Genomic DNA, 15058 nt, shown 5'->3' with positions numbered 1-15058 from the left:
AAATCCATTGCAATGGAAAAAAAGTTACCCAAGACCGGGAAGAATGATTAAAATGTGTTTCCATTTATCTTGCCTGCTCCAGTGCAGAGGGCATGTTTTTAATATCAGGGGTGCAAGGGGGTGTTTAACGAGCAGACAGAGGAGGGCTTTGTACAAGTGTATTGTTTTTATTAACACTTTCATAAAAAGGCAAGCTAGCCGGGGATCATACGCCCTGCTGAACTGGAGGGCACAGGATATACCAGCTGCATTTTCAAAACACCTTCGGGCAAAGCTCTGCAGACGAAGCCCTTCTGCACAGGACACGTAAATACATTCTGACAGGAGAGTAACTACTGCGTTGCAGGAACCTAACAAACTCCTATTAAGGGTCAGGCTTGGTGTGGGTGTCTCCAGCTCTCACAGTCCTACGACAACCTCAGCCACAGCTTCGCATGTGAACAGAACTAATATTCACGGTAAGTAATTTTAGAAGAAATTAGATGGGGTGAAGAAGCCTAAGCATAAAAGAATTTTTATGTATCCTATAAGTAGTACTTAACTTTCATCCACACAGGAAAACCTTATGACCATTAACAGAAAATAAACATCCGTGAAACCTCAGGGTATGTTTGCCATACAATAACCCTGGACAACAAGGGCAGAAGAGCCTCGACGTTTCCTCCGCTGTCGGGCGGCAGCGGCAGTGCCCCCCTGCCAGGTGACTCTCTGGCTAAGCTCAACAAGTCTAAACGCTGGAAAGGATTTTCTCTCTCTGCTTCCCAGTGTCCAGAGTCCCCTTTCCAGCCCAGAAGAGCACCGCTCGGTGCGGGCATCAGGGTGATGCTCCTGCCAGTGCTCGGCCTCAAGCTGCCCCGCCGTGCATGGGCTGCTGGGTGTGTTGGATCAGCCACACCAGCCCCCCGATAGAAAATAACATCCACTACGGAGGGAAAAAACCCAAAACCATCACCACAAGTATCCACCCCGGCCTCCCGCCTGCTCCCCCTCCTCTTAGGGAGGATGGTGCTGATCCCATTTCAGTGCCACCTGACCGAGCCACCGCTTAACGTTAAATCACATTTCTCAGCATCTGGTGTCTGGATTAAGGAACAAACCTAGTGAGCTTAGCACTAACAGGCAATGTCCCGATTTCATCCTTTCCAGCTTACTGTCCCTCTCTCCTCCCAGCTGGGGAACTGTTGCATTTTCAGGTGTTACCGTATCACACTTTCTAATTTTCTTTCCATAACCACTACCAGCAGCTAAGAAGAAAAAAAAAAAAAAAAAAAAGCATCGCTGCCACCAAGCTAAGCTTCAGACCTCAGAAATATTACATGCTCAGCATGCCTTATCCGAACATCTCTTTTTCGGCAACCACTCCCTGCCCTCGCCCCATCCCCTTCACCCGCTGTGCTGGCAGCCAGTCTGTCCTGTGCCACTTGGCTGGCTGCAAGGAGCCTGGGGACCACAGGGAGCATCTGCCCTGCACCCAGCATCCCCCCTCCCAGCACCCGGCATCCCCCCCCCACCCGGCACCCAGCACCCCCCCCCCCCCACCCGGCACCCAGCCACTCAGGGACGGGTCTCTCTGCACGCTCACACTCCAGCAGGTCACATAAGTGACTGCAAAGAACAATTATTTCATTTTAAGTGAGCCACAAGGAAAAACAAAGCGGGATAAGTTATTTTTCCCCGATGGGTAAGAACAGAAACATGGAACTACACGTGTGCTTCCAAACAAACACTCGGTATTTCTGAGTACACAAGCAGGCAGTTTTCTTACCTGTGTTAACAGAGTCATCACTGAAACTGATGTTATCAAGTAAAATAACACGGTATATATTTGTGTTAGCTCTTTATCCTGCAGCATTTTCTGTTTTGTCCTAAATCAACCCACACTGTTAGTATTTCAGCATAGCTCCTACTTACCTTTGAGGAGAACAAACTATCCAAGCTACCTGAACAGATGAAAACACCATTTTCAAGTTTCCATTCCCGTTTTTTCCCCCTTTATCCTAAGATTGTTTTTTCCTCTTTCATATACCAGGATTATTGAAGCTCACTTACTAAAGATACTGATTTATATAAGAGATTTCATGCAAAAAGTTACAGCTACAACAGTTCGACACCTTACAGCGGTACTTAGAAAAAATCCTTTGCTTTCAAATGATTCAGTATTATATCACAGGAAAAAAAATAAACACAAGCGCACACCAACTTGTGCGTGACCTCTTCACCCAGTAAATTAGATCAGCAGATTTTGGTGGTGTATAAACCCCTGACATTTGAGTGCGAAACGCTGCCCGAGTACCCGCGGTTCAAGGCTTACAGCAGCCGGCAGGATTCAGCATGTTTCATGTTATTAAATCAGTCCTCAAACAACACGCTGGGAGTTCCCATGCGACGGGAACCCGGTCTCGTGCCAGGGCATTATCTCACCCTTTGTTTTCCCAGAAGTACGGGGCAGACATTTTCCCCTTCCTTCTGCCACTGGTCGATGCCCGCACGAGGGCTGGCGGGACGGCGGAGCTGAGGGTCCCAGCCAGAGCTTTCCCAGGAACAGCACGGCCCGTCCCGCCGTGCCGACCCGGGGAGGAAGGAAGGTCGGTCACCTTGGGAAAGGAAATTCCACTTCTCCAGCGAGGAGGCTTTAACCCCCAGTTCACAGAAGTACCTGTGGCCCGTGCCATTTGCTTATGCAGATACGTCTAGGGAAGTTTCCTGCACACCACCAATCCACTGAGGACTTAAAGCAATACTGGGAGCCAATTAATCGAACGAGGAGTCGTTCATCCTTAATAAAAAAAAATAATGGTAATCTACCCAGACAAAAAAAAATAAATATGAGAATATTAAAGACATTTTTAAAGCTGTTAAAATCAGTGCTAAGGGACAAGTTAAGACCAAACCGCCCTCCCTGCTCCACTGCAGGACGCCACTGCTGTCCCCAGGAGCCCAGAGCTGGGACACCGGAGGCTCAGACTCGCACCTGAAACCCACATGTGATTTTTTTTTTTTTTTTAATGTTTTTAATTAGGAGCAAGTATGATCAGCAGTATAGCAGACTGATACTATGACGAGGTGGCTATTTCTGAGGTGAAGGCAGGCATGAAAAGCTCACGGGAACGATGCTGCGGAGCCCACGCTGCCTGGAGGACACGTGCGAGGAGGCAGCAGGTCTTCAGGAGGCACCCGAACGCGGGGTCATTTCCACTGGCCTGGCTTACACCTCGCATTGGGCGTCCGGGGCACAGCATGAGAGGACCAAGGCAAGGGGACCGGGAGCACCGACCCACCGCCCCCATCCCTCCCCTGAGGGCCACACAGGTGGGATGCCATTCCCGTGGGACAGGGCTGGCGACCGCCTGCAGAAGTGCCTCTCCCTCCCCGGGCAGCCGGAGGAAACCCAGCCTCTCACCCCACGTAGCTTATTTCAGCCAAATGTCCAGGTTTGGGAGGACTTGCATCCTTTTCCAGCTCCGGCTACGCGCTGCCAGTTTAATTTCTGCTGCAATTATTCTCACCCCCAGACGCCTGATCTACCGTCCGTTAGCACAGACGGGGCTCTGCCCCACAGCCCGCGTTTCCAGCCCCCCAGGCCAGAGAGCTGCCAATTCTGGCGGTAGGGGAACTGTCACGAAGGCAAACATCCTCTCCGCTTATTAGCGCCACGTGGCGGTATTTTGACTAGCGAGCTCACGGTACAAGAAGCCGAAGACAGCGGGACTTCCAGAAACGGATGGACTGGCGCTCCCGCTCTCCCCATCTGCCAGGGAGAGACGGCCGGGGACGGTGCCCGCAGCAACACCGGCACCGGGTGAACAGCCGGTGGCAAAGCAAGACCAGAGATCCCAACGCGTCAGCAGTGATGTCATGCCTGTGTGATGGCAGTCCTGACTTCACGTGATGGCGCTGCTGGCTGGAGAGCACCGAGCCGCCCCGCAGCATCCCCCTGGGTCCCGCCATCACCCACGACCGGGTCTGACAAAGACGCAGCGCTTTGTTATTTAGGATGCAAATTTGAATGTCACTAAATTTGTGTCCTCCTCTACAGACCTTTGCCATTAAGGACAGACTGATCTGATAACCAAAGTCTACTTTAAGAAAAATAAAATATTATTTCACAAGGGTGACTGACTCACCTCCTGTTCAGTGTCATTTCTGCTAATTGTGGACAAGCAGCTCTCTCCACTTCCAACTTCTTCAGTTGTGAGGGCAGTTATTCCCTGCAGCCGTGGCATTAATCAAAGTTTTAATAAGGGGGATTGATTACATTCTTGGTCTCCGAGTAGGGGTTTTCCACAAAGCTCAACTGACAAACCGCAACAGATTTGGAAAGAGAGGAGAGCTCAGCACTGGTCCGTACCTTCCAAGCTCCCTTGCACAAAAGATAACTGCAAGTCTCACTGCCTTCAAGACAAAGATTGTGCCTAAATAAACTAAAATGTAATTGTGGTGTACATGCTTTCCTAAAAATCACACAGATTCAGTCTAGCAAGAATTACTGTAGTCATAAGTCAAAAGACTTTCAAGACATCTTTGTCCAGGCTGATGTAAGAGTTGATAGAGCAAAATCTGAAGGAAGAAAAGACATGTGCTCCGCATTACTGGAAAGGCCACTTGGGGTAAGACACTCAAAACCCTTTTGAGGACAACCCCAAAACTATTTTTGTGATTCCAGGGCAGAATTCCAGCAGATTTTCTTTTTTCTCCCCCCCTCCGCCCCGTTTCAAAGCAGACTGCTTTTTTCCAGATGCAAGGAAGTGCACCTAAAGGTTGCACATTTTGAGCCAAGCTATTACTGTACAATGAGCCTTTTCTTTCTCACAATCCAACAAGTGCCTTTGCTACAGGGGCTGCATTAATACAGCGTAGGACAGCCCTGGGTCCTACGGCATCGCTCCACAGGGGACTCCAGCCACGACCGGGATCTCTGCTCCCAGGGGATGGGATGCCTGCTGCAAGGCTCTGCACCCTTGGGTGCAGACGATCACCCTTAGCATCGTGCAAGTCAGAGGCCATCTGCAATAACGCAGGGGTTAGGACAGCTACTGGCACGCGTCCCGAGCCGCCAGCGTGAACCACGCTCGAGGCACAGTCGGTTTGGGGAGGGAGGAGAGTCAACCAGCACATCGAGGGTGCAACCACAGCAAGAATAATGTGTGCGTGGTACCTCCCTTCACCTCCTCCCTGGGAGACCAGAAAAGCCATTAGACAAGACAATGTGGAGATGCAGCCATCGAAAAGAGAGCAAGAGCAGGAATCTGCTGTTTTTACCTCCCTATTCTTGTTCGTACGCCTCTCTTGGTGCCTTGCCACAAAACATCCGTTTTACCCACCAAGTACTCCCCAGATTTAGACATTTTCAGTGTAGGTCAGGATTCAGGAAAATCCATCCCTACCCCCCTCATTATATTCTATGTAACTGTCTAATTTTTAAAAAGATCCATATGTAAAATATATTAATAGTCAGATTCAAATCCAATCTGCATTAAACCTCAGAAATGTTGTATCTGGCAGCAGAAGTGCTGCACATTTGGTCCTCATTTAATATTATTCATAAGGTTTTGGGCACATCAAAGTCCATTAAGAAAAAATATCTATCAAAAAAGATTGCCGTAATTGATTAACGAAGCAAACATGGCAGGAACTCAAAGCCCAAGCACACAGATCACCCTGCTCTGTCAGTCAGTGCAGAAAGACAAACAGACCCACGAGCTGCTCGTGTGCAATACCGGCGCAGGTTTGCCGGTGCTGCCGTTCTGCTGTGCCAGCAGATGCAAACCCCTCTGCCTGCTGTCCTCGGGCAGGAATGCAAAATATTTGCCAATTCCACATGGCTGCAATGGCCGACAGATTGACAGGCGTGACTATACGGGTCCGCTCTTCGTGGGGTTTGGAGAATCTCACCCTCGTCGTCTGGTGGATCCTCTGCTGCCAGTGCTCTGCCCCCGCTCCTTGCTGAAGGGAAACGAGGCCAACACCACTCCTCGTAGCATCACCCTGCCCTCCTCCACCCTTGCAGGTCTTGTGTTCCTCTGGACCGAGCCAAGGGAGGGCTGTGGGGGGACCCTGGTCAGGACACTCAAAGAGCCACCTCTAGGAACGAGGGGCAGAACTAAGCCAACAGCATCTGCACGCAGGCACTTGGTGAGCGCTGGAGAAAAAGCTCTCACAAAACAGCCCGTAACACAAACCACCTTTGCAGAGAAGGAAACCGTATGAGCGATATTTGAACACTCAGCATTGGCACAAGAGCGTTCCCACATTGCTACGGCAATAGCAGGATTTTTTTGCCAGCCTGAACTGATGTACTTTGGTTTTCTGAAGCTTGCAGGCAGCTCTGGTGCCTCTGCCGCTGCTCTGGGAGGGTTGGCCAACCTGCAGCAGTAAGAAGTCTCAGCAGGCTTCAGTCCTGCCATCCATTACCTCGTGTGCCCTGGGATAACTTGCAGCATGTGCATCAGCTCCGCACCCATCTGAGGAGGAGCAAGACAACGGGAGCTCCCCCCTGCCCCATCCCCTCCTCCTGATCCCCTCCTCATTCCCCAGGTACCCCTGCAGCACGCGTCATGGGCCAGCACAACCCAAACCCAAGAGTCAGGTAACTCAGAGGCAGAAAGGGAGGAGCGAGACACCGCTCCTCTTCCCTTTGAGGAGCCAAAGGAGAACCAGAATCATCTCTGACCTCGCTAACAAGCTATTAGTCAAGAGATGGGTACGAAAGACGGAGATCTATTCGGCTCCATCCACCTCCTGGTAGCAGGCTGCTGCTGGACACAGCGCTGCCCTCGCCCCTGCTCTCGGAGATGGTGGGGTGGGAAGGTGCAGGAAGGCAGGGCAGGATGCAGGCAGCGTGCTGGCAGAGGGGTCCAGGGGAAAGAGCTGAAGACAGAGGGAAGAGACATGCTGCAAAACAGAGAGAAGGAAGAGAAAGGAGTGAGACAGGAAAAAAAAAAAAAGAGACTATTAAAAAAAATCATCCACCACCACATGAAGTGAATCACTGCCACGGGATTAGGAGGGTGCGGTGGATTTTTGGAAGCAGGCGAGACAGAGGCACGGCAGCCAAGGCAGGTGCAAACAGACCCCGGGCGTGCTGTGCTCCACGAAGGGCAGGCGTCGGGCAGCACCCTCAGGATGGCTCCCAACAGCTCCATCAAAAATAACGCTGACCACGAGCTTGGTCGTTGGCCTCAAGGGGGGGTCTGGTGCTGGGTGCTGCACCCCCCCCACCCCTGGGCTGCCCAGCCTCCTCATGCCACTGGCAAGCTGATTCAACAAAGCCTAACTTGGGCAGAGGGCAGCTACAGAGCTGGGTTTAAGCCAGATCAGCTCAGGGATCTGGTTCACCACGGGAGTCTGGGCTTCACCAGCCCAAGGAAGGCACAGCAAGACCTGCACGGAAAAGTCTAACAAACCTGATGTTTTAAAACAACCACACATAGAAACTCCTTAACCTCTGGAAGGACTGCAGGCAGAGCAGAGGACTTTCCAGATTCCAGACACGGATCTCGTCCCCTCAGAAAAGCGAGCTGGAAGACCAGCCTGCGCGCAGGGCTGCTGCCGCCGTACCTGCGGTTCTGGCTCGACGTTGATCCGGTACGCTTGAGCCTTGCCATCTTCCAGAACAGGGGGTGACCAGCTCTTCCCTTCGGCTCTGCAATGGGAAATGAAGTTAACTCAACTTAAATTGCCTTTTTTTTAAAAAAACAAAAACAAACAATGAACCAAAAACTCCAAACAACAAAAACCCCGACTTCTTAAAAACAAAAAAACCAAACCCAAACATATACATATATAGTATATAGGCCTGCCAGGGATTTTTTTTTTTTTTTTTTTATATATATATATATATATATATGTGTTTGTCTAGAATTATCCTCAGAAACAGTACAGTGGTATAAGCAGAGAAGATGCCAGTTCCATGCTATTAAAACCACGAAGCTCAAAATCTTTCTTGAACTACAGGCTCCAATTTAGCGTGGAGTTTAAGATACAAACCTATTCCAGTTCAAGAAGTCAGTAGTCAGGCTTGTGGTGGTTCTTGTTTTGTGTACTCCTGGCCTTGCCCCTTCATTCTGGCCCTGAATCCTGAAATGTATTCTGATTACGTGTGTATATATATTTTTTCATTCCCTATATACTATACAGGCCTATATACTAGGACACAGCAGGAATTATATAAATGCCATTCAGCTACAAGGCTTATGCAAACCTGTATGAATCATCCTGACCCTTTCAACACAGGTGCTGGATAGAAAAAGTCCTAAAAATACCGTTTCCATTCACAAATGCATCTTCAGCCCTGCCAAGCCAGAGCAGGACGCTGTCGCTGCCCCCAGATCATCCATGTGCCTGGTCATTTCTTCCCCACAGCGGCACCTGAGGAAGCGGTGGGATGCCATCTCCAGCGTGGCTGTCCTCTCCATCGCTCGGGGCGGGAGGGAGCAGCAGGATCCAGCAGGCACATAGACAGGCTCTTCTGGATGCTAAGAGGTTGAGTTGGGAGATGGGAACTGCCTGAAGTACAAGATAAAGCTTTCAAATGGAAACTCTTCTGTTTATCGTTGCAAGCACTGAATGAAAATAGCTCTTGTTCTGACGGGCACAGATCACTCGCTGCAGCCAAGCGTCCTTCGCCGGACTCTGGCCCCTGCCACACACCATGTTCAGCTTTGGTTTAATTATCAGCAGAGTCCAAGTTTGAAAAAAAAAAAAAAATAAGGTTTTAACCCAGGAATCCTTGAGGTGACTTTTTTTTTTTCACCTTTGGTATTTTGCGTCTAAAGCAGTCAGCATACAAACCTACTTGTCCAAGTTCAGGGTCTGATCCAAAAACCTATCAAAAGCAAAGACTCCCACTGGCTTTAACACACTTTGGATCCATCCCCTGAGGATTTAAGCTTGTTTGGTTCCAAGTCACCACTCGCTACTTCCTTCATAGCTCTTTCAACAGGGAAAAACTTGCTCTTTATCATAGCTAGATGTCTTATACCAATTAATTATTTTTACCACAATAATTGTAGTTTTTAGGCTGGGACCCTTCTTTTTAGGCTGGTCTTCCCAACTGGTTTTGGTGGGACAAAGGAAACCATCCTTCCCAGGAACAGCAGCATTCCTAGCAATTCCAACTCGCTCTTTGCCACGATCCAGTGCTGCGTATATTGCTTCCACATTGAGAATTTCATCTGGAGGCCCAGAACAATGAAAATGCCTAATCACACTGGCAGAGACCATAATTACAGTTTCCGTGCTTTTTTCCCCCTACACCGACTCAGCCTGATGTGTGCTCGCGCTGCCGCCGAGAAGGGACAATTACGCCATTCCCCTTCGCTCAGCTCTGGAGCCTGCATGCCAAACACAGCTTAAAGGATCCCTGGAGACTTCAACGTGCCAGTAAATAAGAACCGAGATTCAGAAAGCGATTCTGATTGCAGAAGATAAGAGCAATAGCAGTAAATTCACTCTGCGTGAAGCTACGGCATTCGGTCCCCAGTACTGCCAGCACTTTCTGGTCGGAGCATCCCAGTCCCCCATGCTCCTGACAAACAAAGATCATGCTGGCTGTACCAGACAGCAGCTAAACTTGTGTTTTCCAAAAATCATTATAGGTGTCTTCACACTTAATGAAGGACGTGGCCAGACTTAGGTTTGCATGTAGAAAGCCCCTTCGTAGTCAGTGCTTTTAATGATTAAACTCAAGGCTTCACCATCAGTCCTTCGGAGTGACCAGAAGTTCTTGGTATAAGCAAGACAGCCTCGTACAGCTTCCAGCGATGGCCTGAGCAAAGCCAGGCTCGCCTCAGCCTCCACTTGCATTACTCTGAAATTAAGCTGATACGGCACAACTTAGGTTCTATTTGGCACTTTCAAAAGCAAAGCAAAGGAGACCGGGAGAAACGCCAGGCTCACCAAAGAGAAATGCAAGTCGCATGTTTGATGAGCACTTACACGAGGAGACTCCCCCTTTTCCACGGGAACAGCAGAATACCGAGTAACCCGAACCAACAGAGAGGTGACTGCCCAAGAGCGAGATGCCACGGGCAGCTACTGCAGAACTGCTGATGCTCTGAGCTCACACCCCAGTCCCGGCTGGGGGAACACCCCCGTGCCCACATCCCCAGCAGGACCAGCAGCAGAGGGGGTCCCCTGCAGCCCCCCCAGGGCAGGGGAGCTGAGCAAGCCCCGGAGCAGTGGGGACCGGAGGGTCAGCACGGCCACCCCAAGCCACCCTGGCAGCAGGTTCACGCTACCAACAGTGGGAGCTTTGTGTTTAGGCAACAGCAAAAACTAATCACAGTTTTCTAATGTAATGGGTGAGAAATCAGACCTCACACTCAAATGTTCCGAGTCATTTAATTTACGGCTCAAGGACAGGAAAAGTGTTTTCAGATGTGTTGTAGGGGATTAAAGTCAGCTATGTGGAAATCATTACTCTGCACTAACAACGCTCTACTCTGTTTTAATGGCTGCTAGGACAATCCTAAGAAAAATAACTTGACCTAGGTTACTGCTAGGCCTTCAACACGGGGCTTCGTGGGAAACAGACCCATTAACAAGACGTAACTAAAAAAATAAAGTTGCAGACACCTTTTATCCCACGATTTGTTTTCTAAAAGACTCAACGTCATTCTCAAAAGATTACTTGCATATGCTCACTTATTTTACCAAAGTGTTTTTTCACCTGGTAATGATCTGCAAGTCTTGCTCTCTACATTTGTAGAGCTGCTTTTAAGTTGCAAGAATTCCTGAGTCTTATTGAATTTCTAAATTTCTCCACTCCCTTATAACTAAGGTTTAGCACTTGGGAAAGCGCCAGGCTGTGCCCGGGATGCTGCTCCCTGCTATTGTGCAGCCGCGCGGGTGTGAGTGGGCAACAACTGCTCAAACCTCCAGAACAACCCTATTGCTGTATTTCACCCCAATCCGTAGAGTCCCTTCTGGGGGGAGGAGTGACTTCCTGCCCATCTCCTGAAGCTCCCATGATGGCACATCACTACGGTCACGACTGGTTTTTGTCATCAATACGGGCATTAGGCGTCACGGAGCTGAACGGAATCTAGAAGCAGCTACAGCTGATGCTTCTACTTCCCCAGGATTGTGGATCTCGCTGTGCTAACCGTAAGGTGATGGATCCATCCCTGCAGCCTCACGTAGGGCGTTCACCTGCTCTGCAAGGTGGGCAAGACTTTGCACAGGCTGGTGAACAGGCACGGGAGCCGAGCTCAGCTGAGCACCCTGATGGACCCGGCTCATCCAGGGTACGTGAAGGAGAAGCTGCAGGATTTCTCCTCCTTCATTCCTCTCGGCTGAAACCATCGCTGTGTATCCAGGCTCTGGAAAGCTGCCGGTTTTCCTCTCTATTAGTCCTTGAGGAGCTCCAGAGGGGAAGCTGTGATTCACTTTTTCAGTTGTGCTTTTACTGGAAACTTGAGAACATCATTGTCATCCCTCCCATCTTCCAGCAATGTGCCTGCGCGGCTCACAGCAAACGGACCCCGAGAAAACCTCCATGAGCTGGGGGGAGGCAGGAGGGGGGACTCAGAACATCAACTACGTGAGGTTCCAGGGACTTTTGGGGCTACATGTCCAGCAGACTCATTACTGGGCTTTCTCCCATAGAAACTTCCAGAGAAACTCCATCTCTGTACAGAGAGCAGGAAAGAACAGAAAATCTTCATACTCAAATTCTCCAAGCAGACTCAGCAGAACCGTGATGGTGCATCGGTCCATGGTGGTTCTCTGCACACTATGTGTCCCCCGGGGTTCCGTTATCCATCCCGCGCAGATCGCGGTTGCAAGCCTGCCTGCAGTTCTGCTCTTGGGCTGCTGCTTTCCTTGGTCACTCAGCCCCAAGCGAATGAGAACAAATCTGATCCGCATTGTGAGCGCAATGCTGCACGCCACCGACATCTGTAAAGGAATTTGGGTTTTCCCAGCCCACGCATGCTGGCTTGCTCTCCTTCTCAGCCCCTTGTCCTTGCTTTGCCATGGTTGCATGGAACAAAACAGCCCCCAGGCCCCCCACGTTGGGCAGAGGTTTCCACAGCTGCTGTTTAAAAAGAAGAGTTACCATCTCTGAAATACCGTCCCTCCACGGGCACGGGCCCCCCAGTGCCACTCCTGCAGATGGAGGGGGAAGAAACTGCTCCCAGGATTTATTGCAGACAGAAGGAACCAAACCTGAACCTTTGAGGATTTATGCTTTGACACCACGGTCAGGAAACAAACACAACGCAACAACCCCGGGGTCCTTGGCTGTGCCCAGGGTCAGGCAGAAGCTGCCAGTCCTCCAGCACCCACCCGGCCCCACACACAAACAGGCCCAGTGGTATTACCAAAAGGGCTGTAATTGGATTGGACTGGGAAGAACAGCATCAAATTATTTTTTTTTTTTTTAAAAATAAATCTCAAAACACACATGAATTCCTCCCTGCACATCACAGGAACATGAACAGCTTAGTCTCAGGGTGGAGGAGCTAGAAAGCATCCTTCTTGCCTGATAAGGAATTTCTTCATTTATGTAACTTAGAGACAACTTCACAGTCAGAAAAAAAGGAAAAGAACAAGTTTTACTATGTGATCATTCTTATCCACACATTTACAATATTTAAAACTCTGAAATTCTTGGCTGCCAGTCAAATGCATATGTTTTGTGGCTAAATACCAAGATCTCCACACCACGTTTCCGTGAGTGATAATTCCTGGGGCTGCTTAACACGCAGGATCTTCTCTCACCAGCTGCCACACACCTGCTCCTACCCGCCCTCGCAGGTACCAGCAAGGCAGGCGAAGCAGACCCCGTGCTGCCTTGGATTGGGATTCAACGGCTGGGAAGACGATGCTGGAGCAGGCTGCCTCATTTATCATCAGGGCATCCCGAAACCACCCTGCTAAATCTTCATCAGCTCCACCACAGCCTCCCCCCGCAGCCCAGGTACCAGGCGCTGCTCCAGCCTTACTAAGCCCACTTGAACTCCTGGCCTCGCATTTTGGAGCCATTAACCACGACCTGAACGCCCACCCCTTGTTACTGAGATGCCTAGGTGATTCCTCACACATTTCCTCAGTACCCACGTGAGCATCGGTTACATAAATGGACTCCTTTCATGAGCTGATAAGGATTTTCCTCCGCTCCATTTCTGAACGGAAAGGTACTGTGCTTTCCTGAATACCTCTGGGCAAAACACGACCTGACGAAGCTGGTGACAAAACACCCATTAACTTTTGGGGGGGATAACAGGATCTGGCCAAGAAAGGCGTTAGAGAATCGGGGTGTGAAGAAGGAGGGAGAACCATCCCATGAGTGCTTAAAGTCCTTGATCAAAGGACATAGTAGACATTTTAAAAAAAAAAAAAAAATATTAGTACAGCCCGAGAACAGGCGCAGCCTCACGCTGACCAACGCTGACGCTGGGCTGCAGAGGCCACAGGAGAGCCACAGCCCCCCAACACACTTGAAAAGCTGCAACATCCCCTTCCCGGCAGTTTTCCCGATGTGGGCTTGGGGCCAGCTCCTCCAGGAAGGATGCAGCACAAGCCTTCATGCTCCTGGCTGGCAGATGACAAAAGCTTCAGAAAAAGCTTTCGGGCTCGCCTTCCCCCTCTGGCACAGACAGGCAGGTCTGGACAATGCTGCCAAGGACTTTCCAGCAGTTTGCGTCACCAGGAACAGCATCGATGATGCCACAAGGTCTCCGATCCAGCGCCCAAGGTCCTTTGGGTGCTCAACCCTCTGTTCTCAAGCGGTGGCTCCAGCAAAGCACAGCTCCAACGCAATATTATGGCTGCTTTATTTGAGACATCACTCAAGGTAACAAGTCTTCCTCTAATAGCCAGGGCTACAGCGTAACCACGAGAGATGTTAACATTCAAAGGAGCTGGGAGGGATTTTTTTAAAGGAGACAAGAAAATAAGTAAGAACAGGGCAAGGTGCACTGCCGAGCTGGCTATGTCTGGACCCTAGGCTTGTTGTGTGCGCTTGCCTGGACACTGATTCTCTTCCAAGATAAGAAAGGGTTGATTGCAAGAAATAATATTGCTTTTAATGCACAAGAACTTGTTCACATGAACACGCATCACTACAGAGAATCCAGATGCAATTTATCAAGCCTGTGTTGCTGGATCCTTTCTTACTGTTAGGAAAAAAAATAAAAATATCAGCTTTTCCATCGGAGGTGACAACTGTCTGGAGACAGAAGGCCCAGGCTCTGCCAGCTTCTCACCATGACTGTGGCCAAGGGTTGCATCACAACAGAAATCCCACTGGCTTCAGCTGTTCCCTCCCAAGTATGGGGGAGATACTGCCTGCGCTGCATGGGAAAGGTTTACACTCTGATTGTTTATTCTACCCACATATGGTCAGTCCTCCTGGCTCTCTACTTGTTTCCCCACCGCTTTATCATTAAGACATTTGGATACATAGGATAATCAGCACCTCCTCCCATCAAATTCAATGGGCTCTCTGCATCCCCAACACCTCCAAATCCCGGAGGGGCCACATCGCTCTCAGGACACACCATCAGACTGCACAGTAACTCATCCTTCTTGTCTTACCCCCATTTCGACTTTTCTACTGAACTTTCTAGTCAAAGGGCTTTTACTCCCCCCAACTTCAAAACAAACCCCATCTTGTTCTGTATCTCGTCAGCCCATAATGTCAAGGGGTCCTGGAGAAAGGGCACGCGATGGAAGAAGCCCAGAGGGCACCAGAGGACTGGGAGCCCTTCGGTGCCAGGCTGGCTGCCCAGCTCCCTGCCCTCCCTCAGCACACACGCCTGGCGAGAGGAAACCTCCTTTGGCAACACAGAATTAACATCAAATTTCATACACCTTCAGTAAAGACATACAACAAACAAGCTCGTTATTTCAAATATATTTCAGACAAACACACTTGTTTTAAAAAAAACATTGCCTTGTGTTGATTTGCAAACTATATTCTGTTGAAGGGCGCTGCTCAGAGAGCATCCTTCTGCCCGAGGGAGGAGGTACCAACCCACACCGCTGCACGCAAGGCTTTCCTGGAGCTCAGCCTCATGGCGGAGTGCAGGGCAGTGACCCGCAGCCGTTACAA

The 15058-nt window shown here is 49.9% G+C and overlaps 1 protein-coding gene across 1 annotated transcript in view; it reads right to left on the bottom strand.

The window, feature by feature from the left end:
• The window catches only part of PDLIM4 (PDZ and LIM domain 4), a 52039-nt gene that overhangs the window by 19367 nt on the left and 17614 nt on the right, over positions 1-15058 (bottom strand). The window contains exon 3 of the mRNA XM_075766683.1: positions 7558-7642. Within this exon, the coding sequence (XP_075622798.1) occupies positions 7558-7642 (85 nt within the window). The remainder of the gene's footprint in view (positions 1-7557; positions 7643-15058) is intronic.

The sequence above is a fragment of the Balearica regulorum genome, chromosome 14 (genome assembly GCF_011004875.1).
Source record: "Balearica regulorum gibbericeps isolate bBalReg1 chromosome 14, bBalReg1.pri, whole genome shotgun sequence".
In the NCBI taxonomy this organism is placed as follows: Eukaryota; Metazoa; Chordata; class Aves; order Gruiformes; family Gruidae; genus Balearica; species Balearica regulorum.
Note: the sequence above shows the minus strand (reverse complement) of the source record. Positions and strands in the feature narration are given on the sequence as shown.